Genomic DNA, 20,880 nt, shown 5'->3' with positions numbered 1-20,880 from the left:
GCCGCCACTGTGGCTGAGGGGTTATGGTGCTTGGCTGCTGACCCTAAAGACGAGGGTTCGTTCCCGGCCACGGGGCTCTCATTTCGATGGAGGCGAAATGTTAGAGGCCCGTGTGCTGTCCGACGACAGTGCATGTTAAAGAACCCCAACTGGTTGGTCGAAATTATCCGAAGCCCTGCATTACGGCGTCGACTCATAGCCTGGGTCGAATTGGGACGTTAATCCCCATAAAACCACAATCATATTTTTGTTCCCTCTTCCGTGTTTGACATCTAAAAGAAAACAACACAAATGCAGATTAATCTATTGCATATGAAAGCGCAATGTCGTTTGCTTATCGGAAAAAAATGTTTCATAGTCATGCCTAAAGCAGTTTATTGCTTACAAATTTTTCTGTAAGACTATAAATTCTGATACCTCTCGTTAAATTAAGATGGGGGAAAGGGCACAACCCGAAAAAATTTATTTCGCCACAGACAAGCTCGGATAATGTTTGTCATACTAACGCAATAAACCTTGATTTTTTTTTTTTTTTAGAGAAATCGAAGATGGTTGAGCGCAAAGTCCGGATCAGTTGGCGTGGAATGATCTGTGGAGTTACGCTAGAGTGTACCAGCGTGGAAGCATGTTATACTGGGTGTTTGAGCGAACACTTTCAAAACTTTTCAAAAATATGCTTGTTGGTTTAAAATTTGGCTTTTCGGCACATATTACCAGTGTAGGCGGATACCAGAAAACCGTGGAGTCGTCTTAAGTAGTAAGCTGGTTAACTAATATTTAATTGAACTTTTTAACTAGTAGAGTTAGGCGCCTAGTTGCAATTCAAGATTTGTAGTCGGTCGTTAGTACTAACCATATAAGCTTTTGGAATTTAGAAAACGTGAATACCCTTGGCGGTGTGGCTCGACAAAAAGTGGGTTTTTCGACTAGTTGCGATCACTGGAGAGCTTGCTTTGCCTGCATGCTTTCGAAAGCGCATGTATTTTCGCAAGATGCAGCCACATTTTGTCGAACCACAGCGGCAAGGGTAATAGCGTTTTCGAAATTCTAAAAAGTGATATGGCTACTACTAACGACCGGCTAAAAATCTCTAACTGCAACCTGTTGCATATGACTGTGAGAGTTAAAAAGAGAGTTATCAGAAATCAGTTAACCAGCTTACTGCTTAAGGCAATACAGGCTTTGCCGTGTCAGCCAACTCTCGTAATACTATGCCGTAAAAGCCATATTTTTACCCCAAAAAGCCTATTTTTGAAAATTTTTGAAAGTGCTCGCTCGAACACTCGGTATATAGGAAGGAGGTTCCTGCCCGCTACAATTCCTTCGAGACTGATCTAGGCTCCAAATAATGATAGCAGCACTTGATGACCATTGCGGCGGTGAAGCGGGTGAAGCGGGGATGCCTTGCAGACTAGGGGGACGTGGGTGGGTGTAGTGCGACGCGTCGCTAGCGTTGCGTCGAAGGAAGCGGCGGAAGAGAGCCAAGTGGTAGTAGGAGCGGAGGGGAACACATTGAGACGCCGGTGGTCTCTCGTCAACAGCCCGAAGAACTTGGCGGCAGCAGGAGAATCGTAGTCAGGCCCCGTCGACGGAGTCACGAAACGCCAGAGGCTTAAAACAGGCTATCCAAAAGTGCCTTTAAGCAGCACGGACCCTCAGTCCATCGGCTGCCACCTCCAAACTTGAAAGGAACGCAGTAGGCTTGCGTCGGTGATCCAAGGGAAGTCCCCGGCAGCACGGACCCAACGTCCGACGGCTGCCACCTCCACGCTTGAATGACCCGACCTGCGATGCGCTGTCTCCCTTCACACCTCGGTTTTCTGACACGTCAGCTCTCCGCTCCTCGTGCTCGTCGCGCTCTCCGTCGTCGTCACCTCGCACGCACCATTCGCACGTACACACGCGCAACACTTGGCTGGCACGCGCAGCGCTCCGCTGTCCGACGCACCACTGTCGACGCGCCGCGTTCAAGAATGGCCCGATGATTTCGTGTGCACATCACACTTTAGCAGCTGTCGCAGTAAAAAAAGTTTGACACTTCTGGCGAGATATCATTACAAAAGATAACACTTTTTTCCCCTATGTTACTCCTAATATAGCACAGAAGACTGCAGCTGTATTCACTTGACAACGAGATGGTTGACCGCGTCATCATTTTGCGCGAAAATTTCTTTTAATTAGCCTCTCTCAGTTACTGCCCTGTTTTCGCTGAACACGATTTAAAGCCGCATTGTGCACATGGGGCGGGCCACCGCACACAACCCCCATTGGGAGCTCTCCATTGACCCTTCCTGATGAGAAGCGGCACGTTGTTGATCGAACGAAAGTGTGAGGAGCTAATGCATAGTTGTATTACATTCGAGGAACTCTAATCCGATAGCATTAAAGGCCCCGCTGTCCAGAAAATCGATCGTCGGTGTTGTGAGCCAAAAATCACGAGCATAGGTCTGGCAGAGAGAAACCTAGGAGGCGGGTGGACCTTCTAGGTCATGTGGTTTTGCGGCGTCATCACAACCTCCCACCGGATAGTGAGCAAACTGCCCACCGTGTCAGGTGCAGTAAAATTAATGATTGATCGTTCGGGAACAGCAACCTGGGGCGCAAAAATACCACCGCTGGGAGCACCTGCCGTCGCAGGGCAGTGGCGCATCACTTAACCGCTGCACCACTGCGGCAGGAGGGGTATGAGGACTCCCAGGGATATATGAATGTAAAGAAGAGAATGACGTGCTGTATATATGGGAATTAACGAAATTAACCCATTACGAGTTCAAGAGATATCGGAGATAAGCCGGCTCGGTAGACTACTGCTGCGACTGAATATCACATCGGTTACTCTGTGTCCGGTCAGATTATCTGACCAACAAGCCGTTTTTTTTTGGGCATACATTACTTTTGGGCTGTGTGCAAATAGACTACTTTTTACTGTGCCACGTTGCTCATAGCACTGGTACATCAGGGATTAAGCATTTCTTTTCAATTCCTGAATTTAAGGTTACGACCAAAATCACGGATAGAAAAATTTGGAAGTTAATACGGGTGTCATGTTCAGCTGACACTAAACTGCGATATAAAAATCACGTACAAGATTCGAGTTCGTGTTATAGTAAATTACGGGTTTTTTTACTCCAGTTTAGGAGTGAAAGCAGGTTGAATAAAGCTTTGAACTGAATTCTTGACCTCTTTTCTTTAACACATAGCCTTAAGTTGTGATTATAGCTAACTTTTCTCGCACGCCACCCCTGTTTGAAATACGGGGTCAAACGCAGAAAAAAAGAGCGCAACTAGTACTACCTGGCAAGTTCCTGCACTTTTGGCCTTTAGCAAGCCCGACGATTAGCAGGGATTAATGAGAATAATGTAAAATAGCGCAGGAAGAATCGAGAATTTTTTAATGTTTACAAGAAAAATGCGCCCAAAATTGGATTCTTTGGGGGGATTAGGTAAGCAAGCTAGGTGTTACGGCATGTAGCATCATTTAGGTTGTAGCCAATCAGTGAAAAGCAAATCATTTAATTCTGAAGAGTGCCAGTTTTCTGACGCACCTGGGTGCATTGCTACTGGTCTGCAGATTCTTGACATTTTAGAGCGAAACTCCCCTTTCTTTCGCTGAAACAATCATTATCAGAGGATAATCTCCGGCACTCCATTAATATACTACAATATTGCCGGGCGACTTTCTGGGGTTCTGAAGCAAAGAGAAGAGAGGGCTTATTGACTTGAAAGGCAAGCTAGGCAGGAATGGGAAGGAGACGGTCCGCTGTCCCCTTGCCGGGTGGAGGGGTGAAGGGGGCATGTTGGAGAGATGGTGCGGGGCGTGCGGGGTCGCTAGTGCTGAGGTAGACTTCTCCCCACGGCACAGGGACAATAACCAGTCTCTCTCTTTCCCGCAAAGCCTTGGCTGGAAAGCCACAAGTAGTTGTCCTTGAGGATAGCCGGAGAGCGCTTCGGTTCCAAAACTAACGGAAATTTCTGTATAAAGTGGACGCGGCAGACAACAAAAAAAATCATATTGAAGGCGTTAAGAGCTTAACGCACAGCAGGAGTACTGCGCTGTTCACTAATTTGTAAACGCCACTATTTATAAAATTGTAGCGATCTTTAACTTTGTTAAGAAGCCAGAGAGCATTTTCTCGATTGCTGCAGGATTTGTTTTGTTGACTTATTATTAAACTGACGTGTCTTCTAGAATTAAGAAAGAGAAAGAATTCAAGAAACGGCCAGTGCCGTCCCTCTCGTCTCCAATCGTCTTAGCACTGAGCACGCAGAACACACATTCACATACTTAGACGGCCGTAATCACACGTGTACTATAAGTTTTCAGGATTCCTTCGTGTATAAATCACGCACTTCACAAGGCGCGTAGGTGTCCGCGGAACAGTCACTGCTTGTACGGCGGCACACCGAGGACTGCGCACACCTCCACGTTGCCCATGTAGTCCTCGGGGTAGCAGCGGAAGGCGCGGTAGAAGGCGAGCACGTTGCGCACGGCGATGCCGCACACCGTCCTGGCGTCGAGCCGGGGCGCCGTGGAGGTGCGCGACGCGCCCAGCAAGCGCGAGCACCACATCCAGCAGTGGCGCTCGAAGAAGGCGCGCCGCTCCAGGTCGCCGCCGCCGAAGCCACCCGAATTCTCGACCGCGTCGTGCGCCAGCTGCAGCGCCCCGGCGTGGCGGAACAGAGCCACGGGCTTGGCGTCCCCAGCCAGAGTCGCGTTGGTCAGCGACTCCAGCTGGCGGTGGAGGCAGGCGAGAGTGGCCGCGAAGCGTCGCGAAGGTTCCGTGCCAGGGGGCGCGCGCCTCAGCGCGTCGAAGAGGACGTTGGTGTACGGCTCCGCCAGAAGGAAGCCCAGCGTCGGGAAGTTGACGAAAGGTTCGGCGCCCGAGTAGAACAACGGGTGGGACACTCCGGCTGGCAACACGCAAAGGCGACGCCTGCCAGCCACGGACATGTCTTGCACGTCGTCTTCGAGACAGCGCGAGTGCTGTTCCGCAAGTTTCGTGTCATCCTGGAGCGCCATGGTGGGCATCAGGCGGTTCACGTAGTAGTCGGACTGGCTCGGCATGGGCAGGTCCTTGTAGAGGAGCTCGAGCTGCTTGACTTCCTCGGGGGAGTTGGGACCTAGGAGGCGCGTTACCTCGACGTCCTCGATTTGCTGCGTGGGGGAGTCCGAAGCTTCGCAGTAAGCTACTCTATTGCGATAGACATTTTTTCGTCACAGAAGACGCAAGAAGAAAGATGTCTCGCCAACCACCGCTAGGGGGTTGTCGGTAAGCGAGGCTGTAGTTTCTAAAGACGGAAGAAGATTGAAGCATCGTTTTGCTTCGTGAGAACTTTTCAGAGATTCTCTGAGATGCAATACAATAAACAATGATGGGTGCTCCAAATTAATCCTTATTCTCGATTTTATAAACTCTTAGGGTCGCTTAGTGCATTGTTCACATTGTTAATGGAGTATTTCAGTGTTTTAATAGTTACACAGCTTTTGAGAGCACTCCTAGGTGAGCAAAATTAAAAATTAGAACAGACAACACAAAAACAGATGAAACGTCGTTGTAGGCAGTGCGGTGTTTACTGTGGCAATTTCAGTAAACATTAAAATGCTGCCACGCAATGAGAACGAGCATTGAGCTTTTTTTCTTTTGCAGACTTCCTCAAAAAACAATTTTCTAAGACTAAGATGTCAATTTGCTATTTTAGCGTCTTAATTTTGCCCCAGAAAGGCAGCATAAATATTAAAGCGTGAAGTGAAAGCCCTGCCTTCGGCGCTTAAAATTTGTCATGTTGCTTCCTAGAGTGCTAGAGGCCCAAAGAGAACCTTGCGGAAGCACACGCTACTGCAGTTAGCTCGGTCACAAGCGGCGTAATAAGAGTACAGTATAATGACCGATTTTGGTATTTTCGTTCACTGGTAAAACGTCGTTCTCGTCTTCTTTATTGAGCTGCGCGAGTTCCATGTGGACCACCTTACACAGGCGCCTTTTTATTCAGATGCGTGTGAGTGTGAAAGGAATTCGACCACCGAAGGAACCCTTTAGAGATAGACATCGACTTGCTTTTGAAGTCAGCGTACAGGTGCTCACATAGTTGTATATAGAACGAGAACACTGTAGCAGCATTGTATGTATGTATGTATGTATGTATGTATGTATGTATGTATGTATGTATGTATGTATGTATGTATGTATGTATGTATGTATGTATGTATGTATGTATGTATGTATGTATGTGCGTATGTGTGCTATAAGTGTCCCTATACGCTCCATGTTTTTTTATATATTTTTATATTTCTTTTTATATTTCTTTTTCTTAATCAATCAGTCCACTTTAACGGCACTGTGTGAGCGCTGACCTTTGTGCGTTAGTGACACCTTTTGAGGCTTCTTGGTTCAAGCCAGCGTGACCCTGTGCACATGTGAAGCACACTACTCGGCTGTTATGGACAAGTGTCTGAAGCTCTGCATTTATGGAGTGGCTGCTTTACGCAACGTTACACAGTGAACAACGAAACGAATGAACTCGCAGTGATCAAGAGCGCTATCACCCTTCTACCCACTTTGTAAACGTCATGGCCAGCTCGAGAAAAACGGCTTGCGGAAGCAAACACACCTGCAAGACCTCATGTAGCAGCCCTCCGCTGAACAGCCTCGCCGCCACAAGGGCAGCTTGGGATCGCAGCAGGTCTACTATGATCGGAACGGCAGAACGGCCACCGTGCGATCCCAGGATGGACGTCCACAGGAAGGAGTCCAAGGCCACGCCGTACTGGGACCCCTGGCATTGTCGGTAACAGAACGACTCGACCACCTGCGTCATCACATCTGCTTGCATCCCTCGCACGACCTCTGCCTTCAGGGCCGGCAGAAGCGCGTGGAACAGCAGCCAAAGGGAACGTTTTGTCTTCGAAGCCGTCTTGAAAACGAAGTTGGTGAAGATCTGCAGGAAGGAGATGTCTCGTACTCGCACCAGCTTGGTTGGTTCCAGAGAGTCCACCAGCTGCGGTGTATCGGTCAATGCCTTGAGCCACGTCTCGCGCTCCTTGGGGTAGATTTTCTGAAAGAACTGCTGAGGCGGTAGCGCCACCGCTAGCTCGTCGTCGTCGTCGGAGAGGTTCGTGAGTGACTCGTCGATCAGCAGAAACTCGGTCAGCTGCGACGGGTGCACAGTGGCGCCACTGGCGTTCAGCGCCACACCAAGCATGGCCTCCAGGTGGCGCGGCGGAAGGTCGAGCTGGTTGCGCAGCGAATTGGCGGATTTGATGTGCAGGTTGCCATCGTAAAGGCGGATTTGGAAGCCCAGCTCGATTCTGTGCTTCACGACAAGGCGAAGCATGAACTCTAGCGTAGATAGGTCGTTGGAGGATAGCTGCACAATGCCTTGCCAATGCGTCTGGAGTGTGAAGAAAAAAAAATAGACCTTTGCTGAATTTAGTTACGTGCGCCGAGCTTTCTGGCCGGGCGGCCAAGATATGCTAGTGTCGGTGAAATGTGGACGCAAATAAAAGTGAGGTAATGCTTTCACATCCTGATTCATCATGTGATTTTACTCTCAACATACCACCAGGGGTGCAGCATAAGGCCTATTGTGAAAAATGCAGGAAAGCGGTATGTTACCTAGGAACTATAGGACGGAATTATTAACGAATTCCTCCGCTCAGAGCGAAGTGTGCGTTGATGGCTAGTGTGGAAAGCGCCTATTCTCTGGCGGTTTCTGGTGGCATGACTGCCATGATTATGACAGGGATGCAGGATAGAGAGAAGGCAGGACGTTTTGATTCTTGTAAGTACAAAATAAAAAAAAATGGATAGAGGCTCACGTGATATAAGATTTACTGCTTAAGCAAAATGAGCCTTGAGGATGATGGTTGTCCCATTTGATGCTTTTCCTATTTGCAACATTTCATTGTCTGAAATTTGCGGTAATTAATTTTGCTTATTGCTTTGTTGAGTATTATGGTTCGCTAATGGTTTTATACTTTTACATTTATTGCATAAAATACATTTCGCCATACTTGGCGCGACGCGTTGGATCAGCCGATGACACGCTCTCTGGGACATGGTTCGCTGAGACGCGATCGCTATTGGCGCCGCTTATCCTCTCTCCGCACTCGCCGCTAGCTTGGAGGTGGCGCTCCGTCCTCTGCGTCCGCCTCCGCCAACGCAAGTTTTCCCTCCCGTCACAGGCCTCACCTCTCGTCACAGGCCAGTTCTTCAGCTCGGCGCGCTGCAGACGCTGCAGCCTTCACTCGGCGGCCCCGCAGAGACACACTCCGGCATTTTCGCCTAATGGCACTTAGATTGCTTGCGTAGTAAAATGAACAACGTTCGAGGGGGAGCCTCAGTCTGGTTGCCAATGTTTTGAAAAGACGTCTTCGTCTGGGCAAGTGCGGTCGTCGCGGGGAAGGATCAAGTAGGGTTTTAACTCCGAGGAGCAAGCACCAGTGGGGGGGGGGGGGGGGGGAGGGTGTGCTGGGGAATGTTCTAAGATGGCGAACGTGAACTTAAAAAGCTGTCGTCCAGGCATGGGGCAGCGACAGCTGGCATTCTGAAGAGGAAGTCGATCGGTTGGATGTGGAAAAAGTGCGATAAAAAAGAGCAGCACACAGACATGAAATCCGCAGAAGATAAAAAAAAATTGACCGGACTATCGTGAAACCAGATGCGAGAAAGCTACGATTGCAGCTTCATTCACCCTCGTTGATTACTTGGATGCAAATGTTGTAATGGATGCTTTTACTCTAAGCGAAGGCTTCGTACACGTGACAGAATTTTTCGGGGGGGGGGGGGGGGGTGAGTCCTACCAAGACTAAAGCAGAGAGTGGAAAAGCCATACAGAGACTAGTGCACCAATATCAAGGAACATATGAGCAGCTCCTCGATGAAGTCAGAACCAAATGCTACGGCACGGTGAGCCCAAGGGCTGCGGAGGAAACTACCTTGAAGAAGAAAATCCAGATATGGGGGACAAGCCCATCACCAGAGAGGAAGTGACCGCGGCAATGAGAGCCATTACGAAAAACATAGCGGCAGGAGCCGATAGACTAAGAAAATCTCTCGTAAGAAATTTAAGCCACGAAACGATGGACCAGTAGACGGCGTACCTAAACAGACTATGGGAAGAAGGAAAGATACCAGCTGAGTGGAAGCATGCCGTAGTAGTCATGATCTCCAAACCAGGCAAGAAGCTGCAGATCGAGAACCTCAGACCAATCTCCCTCACTTCTTGCCTGGGAAAACGGTACGAGGATAGCCACGAAACGCATCCAGCAACACCTAGAAAACAAGAGGCTCTACCCGGACACCATGTTCGGCTTCAGGGCGAACCTCTCGACGCAGGACGTACTTCTGCAGCTTAAAGAAGTCCTGGAGACAATGCCCAAACAAGGGGAGAACGTAGTCATGACACTCGACAGAAAAGGTACCTTTGACAACGTCGGCCACGCCCCTATAATGGAGGGGCTAAACAACACCAACTGCGGGAGAAGAATCCATGACTATGTCAAAGACTTCTTGACCAACAGAACGGCCACGGTGGGACTAGGGGAGCTGAGGAGTGACGTCTGTACCACCCCAAGCAAAGGAACACCCCAAGGCTCGGTCATCTCGCCCATACTCTTTAATGTGGCGATGATCGGCCTAGCGAGAAGACTCAGCAGAATCCAGGGCATCCAGCACGCGATGTACGCAGATGACATCACGGTCTGGGTGAACCATGGATCCCTGGGGGAAAGCAAGAACTGCTACAACGAGCAGCAAAATGCGTTGAAAGATACGTGAAGAGGACTAGCCTGCTCTAGAGAAAAGTCCGAACTATTGAGGGTGGGAGGACATCCCACCGACGCGCCGCTCGAAGTGAAACTAGAGGGGAAAAACATCCCGGAGAAAAACATGATAAGAGTCCTAGGGATGTGGCTGCAAGCAAGCAGAAAATGCAGCCACACACTTTGCCTGCTCGGCAAGTCTGCCGAACAGGTAGGCAGAATGATAACCAGAGTCTCCAACCGAAGACATGGAATGAAAGAAGACACGCTAAAACTAGTAAGAAGCCTCATAGTCAGTAGGATCATCTACTCGCTGCCATACCACCCCATGATGAAAAGCGAAACGGAACAGGCTGAGACAATCCCAAGGAAGGCCTACAAGACGGCACTCCACCTACCAAGAAACACATCGAATGAGAAGCTGCTACAGCTAGGAATCAGCAACACCTTTGTGGAGCTGGCAGAAACACGGCACAAAACACAGCTGCAACGACTCAGAAACACGGCCGCATGAAGAGCGCTCCTGAAACGGATGGGTCGCGACCCAAGGGGGCATCTCGATCGATCCGGCGATATACCCGACGAGATCCGTAAAACCCTGCAGGTCAATCCCATTCCGGAAAACATGGACCCAAATCTCCACGCGGCCAGGAGACAGGCGCGGGCAGACTATGTGGAGAGCTACTTAGCCAAATTAGAAAACACAGTCTTCACGGATGCAACCATGTATCCATGAAATAGACGCGAAAGCTACTACAAGACAGCTTCGGTGGTAGTTGATAACGCAGGCAATCTAATCACCTGCGCAACTACACGTAGCGTCATGATAGCGGAAGCGGAGGAGGTTGCTGTTGCGCTGGAAGCGGCTGAGAGCTATCGAAAAGACGAATCATTGGTGATCCTAACGGACTCAAGAGACATGCAGAAACTATACGAAAGGTAGAATCTGCAGGGCTGCCTTAGCTATCCTCCGCGAAGCAGTACACCTCAGAAAAACAGCAGCTCACAAATTATTCTGGATTCCGGCACACACGGGGATAGAAGGAAACGAAAGGGCAGACAGCTTGGCTCGAGAGATCACGTACCGAGCCGAGCGGCCATACGCCCTGGGACAGCACTTCACCGTGGAGATCGGATTTTCAGGATACCCAAACTATCAAAGAGGCAGGAGAATTAGATAGTCCCCGCCACATAAGGGCCTAACACAACAAGAACCAGCTAGTTGGCGGAGGCTGCAAAAGGGAACATTCTTTAACCTACATATACTTAGCAAGATGTATCCTACACAGTATAGGAACACATGCCCGTGGTGCGGGGCAACCCCCACGCTTTACTATATAACCTGGGAGTGTAAGCGAAACTACCCGTTCCACCAAAACAAAACCCCGAGTGCGGAGCAATGGGAGAGCCGGCTCACCAGCTGCGAGCTCGCCGCCCAAAGGTCAATGGTACAGCACGCAAGCGAAGCAGCGCGACTCAGTGGAGCCCTGGACTAGGGGCCCAACCCTGCTTCGAAGGTCAAGAGTCTGCAGCGATGAAGATGAAGACCGAACGCTAAACCCTTAATGGACCAAATAAAGTTTTCCTCTCTCTCTCTGGAGGGTGGAGGTGGATGTGGGGTAGGACTTCTGGAAAGGGGAAGTTAATGGGTGGACTGCCCCCTAGCTAAAGAAAGTTGAGAGGCAGCTGATGGTCCTGGAGGGCAGTTAGGCTCTCTACTCCGTCTTTCAATTGTATTTCACCGTTACTTTTACGTTTCCCATCTAGATGGTACAACATCTTATAGATGTTGGATTTCTTTTTTCACAAGATTGGACTGCCGGAAAAACCGGACTTGGCCAGGACCGTAGTGATACTCTGAATCTCTTCGTCAGAAGCGATCGCTGAGAGCAGTGTTGACGCTGGTTAGAGCGTACGAGCTTTGAGTCTTGAGGGTGAAATACCTTTGCAGGCTGAGTGTTCGAAACTGGGTTTGCCCCCGAAAAGGCGCAGTGGGGTTTGCGGAGCCTCCTCTAAGCACACACCCCTGAAGAAGCCGGGCGCCGGGCCGTGGATGGCCTGTACCTATTTTTACCGGCGGGTAGCCGGCGGTGGGTTTCGAACCAACCACCTTCTTCTAGATGTTGGACACTCATGAAGCGCCTCCTAATCTCCACCCCAACTCCACCTCCCAGAAGCGTCATCCACCTCCTACCTCCACAAGGCCTCCAGCATCCCTCATGAAGCGCCTCCTCTTCTCCACCCCAACTGCGCCTTCCAGAAGTGTCATTAATCTCCTACCTCCACAAGGCCTCCACATCTCTACCAGAAGATGTTGGAGGCCTTGTGGAGTTAGGAGGTGGATGACGGTTCTGGAAGGTGGAGATGGGGTGGAGATTAGGAGGCGCTTCATGAGGGTGGCGGCTTCACACAGAAGACGCCAGTATTTTCGGCAACGGCCACCGGCACTGCGACTGCATTACGAGACAAAGAGCAGGGGGAACAAAGAATGCTATAGAAAAATCTGTTTCATATAGCAGAGTGTGCCAGAAGACAGAAGAAAGAAAAGAATAAGAGTCGATTTGGCTAATAACGCCAAATGCGGAAATGTGCGCTAACATGACGCCATTGTCGGTTTAAGCTACGAGCTACTAGGTGTTACTGGCTTACGTTGGCTTTGTGAGCGAAAAATCACGATCATGGCTTCGGCAGGTGGTTCTCAGACAGCTGCCTAGGAGGTAGGTGGGCCGCTTAGGTCACGTGACATTGCTGTGTCATCACAACCTGTTCACCGGATAGTGAGCAAATTGCTTAGCATTGCACGTCGCAGTTAAATTAATGATTTGTCGCTCGGGAAAAGCAACATGGGCCGCACAAGGCCCACCCCTGGTAGCACCTGTCATCGCAGGGCAATGGCGCGTCGCTTAACCGTTGCACCGCTACACCACGAGGGTTATGAGAACTCCCAGGATTCTATGAATGTAAAGTAGAGAATGACCTTCTTTTTATGTAAGAATTAATCCATCACTATATCGCGTCATACATTTAAGGCGGAAAGTGTCCCTTTCAATTTTTTCACTCAGATGTCACCTCTTTTCACCTAAAAAGTTCGGTACAGTAGGAATAGTTGTATATGTACCGCACCTTGAGTATCGTGAGGACATTGCTGACGTCATGGCGGAAGCTGGACGCCTCAGAAGGAGGCAAGAACAGCCTGTGGCAGGTGGCGTAGAAGGTGGCCGCTTTCTCCATGGCCCCCTTTGGTTGCTGCCCGGCGTCGCTGCCAGCAGCGGTGGCCCTCTCGAGAAGAGAGTTGGACGCGATGTGCTGGAGATGGAACACCTTCGAGCGGTCCGCGACACCGGGTCCGCACAGGTGCTCGTGGAAGCCGTTGCAGGGTGGCAGCCGTAGCCGCGCGGTGCGACGTGCCAGGCCCATGGCGTCGTCGCAGGCCTGCGTGTTGCAGGGCGGCGCGTAGAAGCCCAGCACCGCTTGCGCCACCAGAGTCCCGACCACCACGAGCACCGTGATGGCCGCCACGACGACTGTCTCAGCGAAGATGAACTGGCTCCAGGGAAGGTGTTGGTTCAACCACAGGATCCGAGGTGGTATTGAGTCCTCGGTGCCAGATGACTCACTGAACGGGATGGCGACGCTTTTATTATGAAGTTCAGCTTCAGGGACTAATGGGGAGCGGAAAGAATTTGCGTCAGCTTTAAAGCGCTCATTTAAGCATTAGCATCTGTGAGCAGCTATCATGCTGAAATTTGCTTGGACACGCCTGTTGCAGCGCCTGTAATACCTTTCTTGTACCTGTTCTAACGTTACTTGTGACTACCCAATTAAACATCACCCCGTTCCGTCGAACTACTATTTTAGATCGATTGATGCTCGCGTGAACGCGCTTTCGTTTCGAAAGGGAGTGTCAGCCAATCTAAGTACACTGCAGTCAGTATAGCGTATAAACGTAATGCTAATGCAACTAATGTAACGAGGGTTAAAAAGCAGTAAAGAGTTTACAGCTGGGCTTTATTTTCTGCCTTGTAGACAAGACTGCACAAGGCGCTAAATGGTCTAACATTGCAGTTGATCAGTGCACGTTGTACAGTCAAATGGTTTCTGAACTGGGAACGCGTGTCGGACGGACGGACGGACGGACGGACGGAGGGATGGATGGATCGATGGATGGATGGATGATAAGGCTGAACCCTTTAAATCGAGCGGTGGCTCAAGCCACCTAGACACGACTCGCAAAATTTTACTCTTGTCTTGATTTTAGCCACCAATCATGACGTTCGCTTGGTTGCTTCTACCCACGTAAAATCTATTTTTCCTTCACTGTCCTTAAACCCCAGTGCTTTGAATAAATCAGCCCCCTTATTTTCACTGTAGGGTGAAGCCCTTTACAGAAAAGTATCAAATGTTCAGCCGTTTCCTCCTCCCCTCTGCACGCAACGCACAACGTGTCTATTTCGTGGTAGCGGACTCAATATGTCTTAGTCCGCAAAACTCCCGTCCTGGCCTCAAACAGCAAAGAGCTTCCACTACAATTATCGTAGATGCTTTCTTTGGCAATTTCCAGCTTAAAGATCCCGTATGTTCCCAGTGCCGATTTCATCAGCATCCCTGTTTTCCACAGAGCTCTCTCTCTGTTCAACCTTTTTCTTAACCGATAATTGCTGATTTGCCCCCAACTGCTGTCCAGATATTTGCTTGTCAGTTTTCTAGTTTGCTTCCTCCATTTTGTGTCCACATTTCTCATGTACAGTGCCGGCAAACTTTCCTAGCCCATTGCTTTTCCTCCATTGTTCTTAATTGCTCCTCAATTGCTACCTTACTACTGGTACTGGCCTCGCTGCTCTCGAACGACGCCCATCCCATATCACCCTGTACCCCCTGATTTGATGTACTGCCATGTGCTCCCAAAGCTGGCCTCCCTACGCAACGTTGTTTGATTTCTAACCTTGCTTGAACATCTAGTCTCATGCACAGGACCGCTTTGCTGAAAGTCAGACTGGGAACCATCACCCCTTTCCAGATCCCTCTTATCACTTCATACCTGTTGTACTTCCCCAGTACCCTGTTTTGAAGCGAAAAGCTTCACTACGCTAGTCAACACCGCGCTTCTCGCGAGCCGGCGTATGTCGGAGCACGAGTGACGTCACGCACGGCGCAGGTGGCCGCCGCCGACTCCGTCGCCTGACCTTTCGCCGCTGCCGCGTTTCTCTCTCTCCAGTTCCCTAGTGACTACTGCGCATGCGCCACTAGTAGCACCGAGCCACAGGTGTACCGCCGCTGCGCAGCGCCGCGCCTTTCCTCAAAATCCTACTTTCATTTATCAGTTTTATCTTTCTTCTTTCCCTCCCTCCTTTATCCCTTCCTTTACGGCGTAGTTCGGGCGTCCATCGAGGTATGTGAGACGGTTACTGTGCCATTTCCTTTCCTCAAAACCAAACAATTGAGCCGACGGCGTTCATAAAGTTCGTTGGCGTGGACAACTTTGCAAAGGCTGTTTATTTTCACGAAAGGAAAGCCTCACAACCAGCTCCATGGGTCAGTGGAGACCTCAATCTCGCTTTCATGTGCGTGGCGGACCCGCCGCGGTGGCTCAGTGGTTAGGGTGCTCGACTACTGATCCGGAGTTCCCGGGTTCGAACCCGACCGTGGCGGCTGCGTTTTTATGGAGGAAAAACGCTAAGGCGCCCGTGTGCTGTGTGATGTCAGTGCACGTTAAAGATCCCCAGGTGGTCGAAATTATTCCGGAGCCCTCCACTACGGCACCTCTTTCTTCCTTTTTGTTTCCCTCCCTCCTTTATCTGTTCCCTTATGGCGCGGATTAGGTGTCGACCGAGATAAGTGAGACCGTTACTGCGTCATTTCTTTTCCCCAAAAAACCAATTATTATTATGTGCGTGGCGTTGGTGTCCAACTGCAAAAACGTGCTTTGATTGTGTTCCGTACACTGGATAGACAGTGCGCCCTCCCTGCCACCTTGGAAGGTGGCATGCAGTTAATGGTCGATCGCGAGAGATTGATCACCAAATGAACGCTGCGGCCTAGCTACAGCTGCAGTGCCGCATGTCAGCCACAACGCTGTCAGCGCTAATGAATTCAGGCCACATCTCTCTCACTGCCGCCACATGTATCAAAGCACGAAAGAGGCGTCTGCATATCCAGGGAGCCAGTTGTGTGCCCTTCCTTTGCTCAAATCCATCGCCATCTAGTACATTGTCAACGCCAACGCCAATGAACACAGTGAATGCTGACATCTTTCGCTTTGTATATCCTGGATTAGCTGAGCTAATCCACATAACTTCTTCATGACAGCTGCATTCCTACTAGCTTTATTCATTATATATTTTTCATGCTCTGTCAAATACACAGCACACTTATTTATCCACACCCCAAGATACTTGTACTTAACCACTACTTCTAGCATGAACTCCTGTATTCTATGCTCGCCGCCCTCATCATTTAATATCATGAATGCAGATTTTTCCTTACTAAACTTGAAACCTAATCTATATCCCTCTGTACGGGAAATGTCTATCAACTTCTGAAAATGTTCCTTATTGTCAGCCATTAGAATTATATCATCTGCTTACATTAGTCCCGGTAATGGCTGCTTAATCCACTCGCCTTGTTGAGAACAGAAACGTTGAAGCCCAGTCCGCTCCTCTCTAGTTTTTTCTAACCCTTGCAGGTACAGCATGAATAACAAAGGAGACAGAGGACATCATTGCCTAAGACCCCGCTGTATTTCTATAGGCCCTGATACATTTTCTCCAATTTTATAAGCGCTTTGTTATCTTTATATATATCTTTAAAAATTAATTACTCAATCTTCCACTTCCAACGTGCCGAGTATGTCCCACAAATCCTGTTGAATAACGCTGTCGTAGGTCCCCTTGATATCCAGAAATGCAGCGGTAGGGCCCTGTGTTCCTCTTCAGCAATTTATATACACTGCGTCAATGAAAACAGACTGTCCTCCAACCTCCGTACGTTCCTAAAGCTAGCGCCACCTAGCGGCGAGCATACCGCTGTTCGATGAGCTGAGGCTTCTTTCGCATGCGTCCTGAAATTCAAAGGCTTTAGTAATGAGGCCAACAAGCAGCCGGTGTCTGGGCTTCGAACTGCTTTTCCTTAATTCGATATTCTACCTTCGCTTCATTGCCGAAAAAAACTGGGGTTGACTTCATTTACTCATTACACCATGACTTTTCATTGTAAAAGCAGGGTTGAGAACCTACGCGGCTCACATTGAACACACTGGCAAAGCAACAGCAAAAAAAAAAGCGAGAAAATAAGCTCCGCCTTAAGCGTTTTATAAGGGGTCCCGTCAGCGGTCTGTGGTCCTCTTTGCGTATCACTTCGCAGATACGTACACTGTTCATACGTTTACCACCACATAACACTTATCATACCATTAATAGTACAATATGCGATAGCATTAGATGTCCCTCCCGTCCAAATACTCTGTCGCCAAGGTTGTGCTTACATGCCCATAAACGCGAAATTCGCCGCTCTCTATTTCACCTTCATAGATCGCGGGGATTCGTCATGACACTCTTGGCGCAGTGGTTAAGCGATGCGCTAATGCCCCGTAGGTGATTCTAACACAGCCACCGGCGGGGCTTACAGGTAGAAATTTTCTCTTCGCGAGCAACCTGTCGCGGTCAATCAATAATTTAAACGGTGGGCAGGTTGTAATGACATCCCAAGATCACGTGCCCTGGGTAGCAGGTGTGCCACCTGCTTGTCTCGACATGCTCCGCCGATGCCGGCTTTTCTGCTGAACGGGACCCTTAACGCTGTCGCGTTAAAACTGGTAGGGTCAGTTTCGTGACCGCATATAGAAGTGACTTACTGCGTGCCTGTAGTCATATTCACGCTGCCTGTCGAAGAGTAGGGGACTTTCCTTTGCAGCGGCCGTAGTGATGCTTGCCGAGTGATCGTCTGATCTTCTTTGTGCCTAGAAGGTCCGCGTGCGCTCCTTAAAGAACACTTTCTCTTCTTCTGTCCAAGCCGCCACGGTCCCGCGAACGTAAAAGACGGTGCGGAGCGAGACGTTACCTTTACAATAAAGGAAGACATGACGACCCGGACCGTGAGCTGTAACCTGCTATTCGGTTCTAAAAAATGAAATTGAACGTTTTTGCGTGATTAAGCAAAATGCGAATTTGGTATGACAGCACTTCGCTTTTCACTGCAGTTTCGGTCTGAGGCTTGGTTGTCAAGGTCAAGCAGGCTTCAGACAATCATCGGCGAAATCAGACTTAAGCGTTAATGGGCTAATTGCCATATATACAGAAGGTCATTCTATTGCATTCATTGATCCCTTGGAATCCTCATACCCCTCGTGGCGCAGTTGTGCAGCGGTTAAGCAATGCGCCGCTGTCCCGGCAGGTGGTTTTTTCAAACGTAGTCATCGGTGGGGCCTGTGACATCCAGGTTGCTCTTACCGCGCAACCTATCGCCAATAATAATAATTAATAATTGGTTTTTGGGGAAAGGAAATGGCGCAGTATCTGTCTCATATATCGTTGGACACCTGAACCGCGCCGTAAGGGAAGGGACAAGGGAGAGAGTGAAAGAAGAAAGGAAGAAGGAGGTGCCTTGGTGGAGGGCTCCGGAATAATTTCGACCACCTGGGGATCTTTAACGTGCATGACATCGCACATCACACGGGGGCCTTAGCGTTTTTCCTCCATAAGAACGCAGCCGCCGCGGTCGGGTTCGAAGCCGGGAACTCCGGGTCAGTAGTCGAGCGCCCTAAGCACTGAGCCACCGCGGCGGGTCGCAACCTATCGCCACCGATAATTAACTTCCACCTACCGTGGTAGGCAGTTTACTCACAGTCCGGGGACCAGAAGGAAAACGTAGCAGTGGGCGGCAGAAAGTTTGGTGGGCGGATGAGATGAAGTTTGCAGGCATACGGTGGCCGCAGCTAGCACAGGAGTGGAGGTTAATTAGAGAGACATGGGAGAGGCTTTTGGCCTGCAGTGGGTGTAGTCAGGCTGATGATGACGGTGAGCAGATTGTGATGACATCCCAAGTTCACATGGCCTAGATGGCCCAAGGTGGGCCACCTGCTTTTGGCTCACAACGCCGCTGACGACCCCGACGGCGGCGCCGAATTTTCTGCCGATGGCCAGAGGTTTTTAGTTACATCAAATTTGCGTATACTTTCACAGTTACATAACAGCCACCGGCAGATACTGTTGCTTATTGTACTAAATCTTTTCAAAATATAAAAACATGTCTCAGCATTTTTGTTTACTTCAATTCTACGATGTCTGCTATACTTTTTTCGCTTTTTAATAACCCTTTGATTTGTTTCACTAAAACCATTCATTAGCTTGCAAGCAGTTTAGCGTCTTCTCTTGGACTTCCTCACTGAAAGTAATACGAAAAGCGCGAAAAAAACACACGGACGCAAAGAAAGATGAAGGACAAGCGCTAACTTCCAACTCACTGAACCCTCGTGTTATGAACGGCATCAACACCGGCGATTAAAGCAAAGATTTATCGACCGGGATGACAACGTGGTAGCGGCAATTTCGTAAGGTCGGTGACCCCACGAGGACCCCACGAAAAAAAGATGTGCTGGGAACCCACCTGCGGAATCTTTCCAACGCTCTTAGGAAGGGGAAGATGACCTTCTCTTTGTCTGTTTCCTCCGAAGACGCGACCGACGGTGGTCTGACGACAGGGGAAGAGGGCAGCGGCGCTTCCCGAAATTAAACGTGACTGACTGCTTCGAACGAAGTAGCAGCGGACCTCCGAATCCTCCTCGCCCATTCCCACGGGGCTCCGCGTGCTATGTGCTGTGCATTCTTCCGATCTGTGTCTCGTGTGGTGAAAGGGGCGGAGCCTCAGTGTATTTAACGAGCGTCATGAGTACGAACGATCGCTCTGGGCCTTGGCGACAAGGCTCATCCAGTGGCTCGACGCTATGAACTCTTAATTCTTGACTCTTTGTCCTTTCGCTCTTAAAAATATGTAAATAAGTTTCCTTAAGTGCCAGTAAACCTGTTTGTGTTTATCGTTCCAAAATGTCAGCTTCCATTCTTCCTCATCTCTTCTTCGGCCAAATAGCGCTACCCTGCATCAAAACAACTGGTCATGCTACCGTCGGCCCGTAACACTGGCCAATCCCTCTTCGTAGTTATGTGCCATGTTACTAAGGAAACAAAAGCAACGGGTGTCTTGACGCTATCGCGTCAAAAATTTACGTGGATGTTCACCCCAAGGTAACTATGGCCACTGGCTGTGCAGATCGAATTATCTCAGGTATCGGGAAAAAAAGCAGCTCTCTTCGCACCTGCGGTGGTCCCAATCCCATTCGGGAGTGAAGCCTTTTCCTGCATTGCTGCGAAGAGAGACGGGCTACGGTCGTTCATTCCGCGCAGCAGCTCTATGAGGGCTTCCCGGTGTAAAAATACGGCCCGGTATCTATTCGTGTACAAAAATAGGAATACTAACCTGAACAGACCGAAACAGAGCATCTCGTATTAAACAGCACACAAGAGCAAATTAAACTCAAAGGGGGTATCAAGAAAGAGTAATCAACCTAGCGGCATTGTGTAAGCAAAAAGCAAGCAACCATTAGCCTATTAAGATGCCAATGAGAAAGAAGCACAGGGAGGGAAGCAGAGCCTAGAGTGGTAGAGGGTTAATCGGAGATCTGAGATTAAGCGGCCGCCGTGGCCTTGCACAAATTGGGAATAATTGGAAATCGGTGGCAGAAAATGACGTCCCAGTCGACGCAGAAAATTAGACCATGAATACAAATAGTAGTATCATTATCCTTTAAAAATTGCTTGAAGGACTAAAGGAGCTATAGTTTCACTGCGGAAACGTAATTTGTTGACAGTATCTTTTCCACTACATACTTGACTTGCCGCTTTGGGGAATAAAATGACATGCCAAGAAGTCGGTCACAGCTCCTCGCCGTGCACCTATCGTCTTCAGACTTGACTTGCGAAAAATGTATTTACAGAGGTAAGTTGGCCTGTCAGGCGGGTCATCTTGGCAGTTGAAGTCAACCGAAACCCTCGACGTGTACAGCTACAGCTTTGTTGCAGTGCTTCCGCATGATTCCCGAAGCAGCGTCACTGATGAATTCATTGAACACG

At 49.4% G+C, this 20,880-nt stretch overlaps 1 protein-coding gene across 1 annotated transcript; it reads right to left on the bottom strand.

Moving 5' to 3' along the window:
• Positions 1 to 4,059: 4,059 nt before the first annotated feature.
• LOC144123920 (uncharacterized) lies at positions 4,060 to 14,620 on the bottom strand. Its single transcript, XM_077656633.1, has 4 exons — positions 14,578 to 14,620; positions 12,884 to 13,422; positions 6,610 to 7,389; positions 4,060 to 5,155 (listed from the first exon to the last, which is right to left on the bottom strand). Exons 1-4 carry the CDS (start codon positions 14,618 to 14,620, stop codon positions 4,382 to 4,384), a joined length of 2,136 nt encoding a protein of 711 aa, XP_077512759.1. The 3' UTR covers positions 4,060 to 4,381.
• Between the last annotated feature and the right edge of the window lie 6,260 nt (positions 14,621 to 20,880).

This window comes from Amblyomma americanum, chromosome 3, assembly GCF_052857255.1.
Source record: "Amblyomma americanum isolate KBUSLIRL-KWMA chromosome 3, ASM5285725v1, whole genome shotgun sequence".
In the NCBI taxonomy this organism is placed as follows: Eukaryota; Metazoa; Arthropoda; class Arachnida; order Ixodida; family Ixodidae; genus Amblyomma; species Amblyomma americanum.
This window is presented reverse-complemented; position numbering and strand designations above follow the sequence as displayed.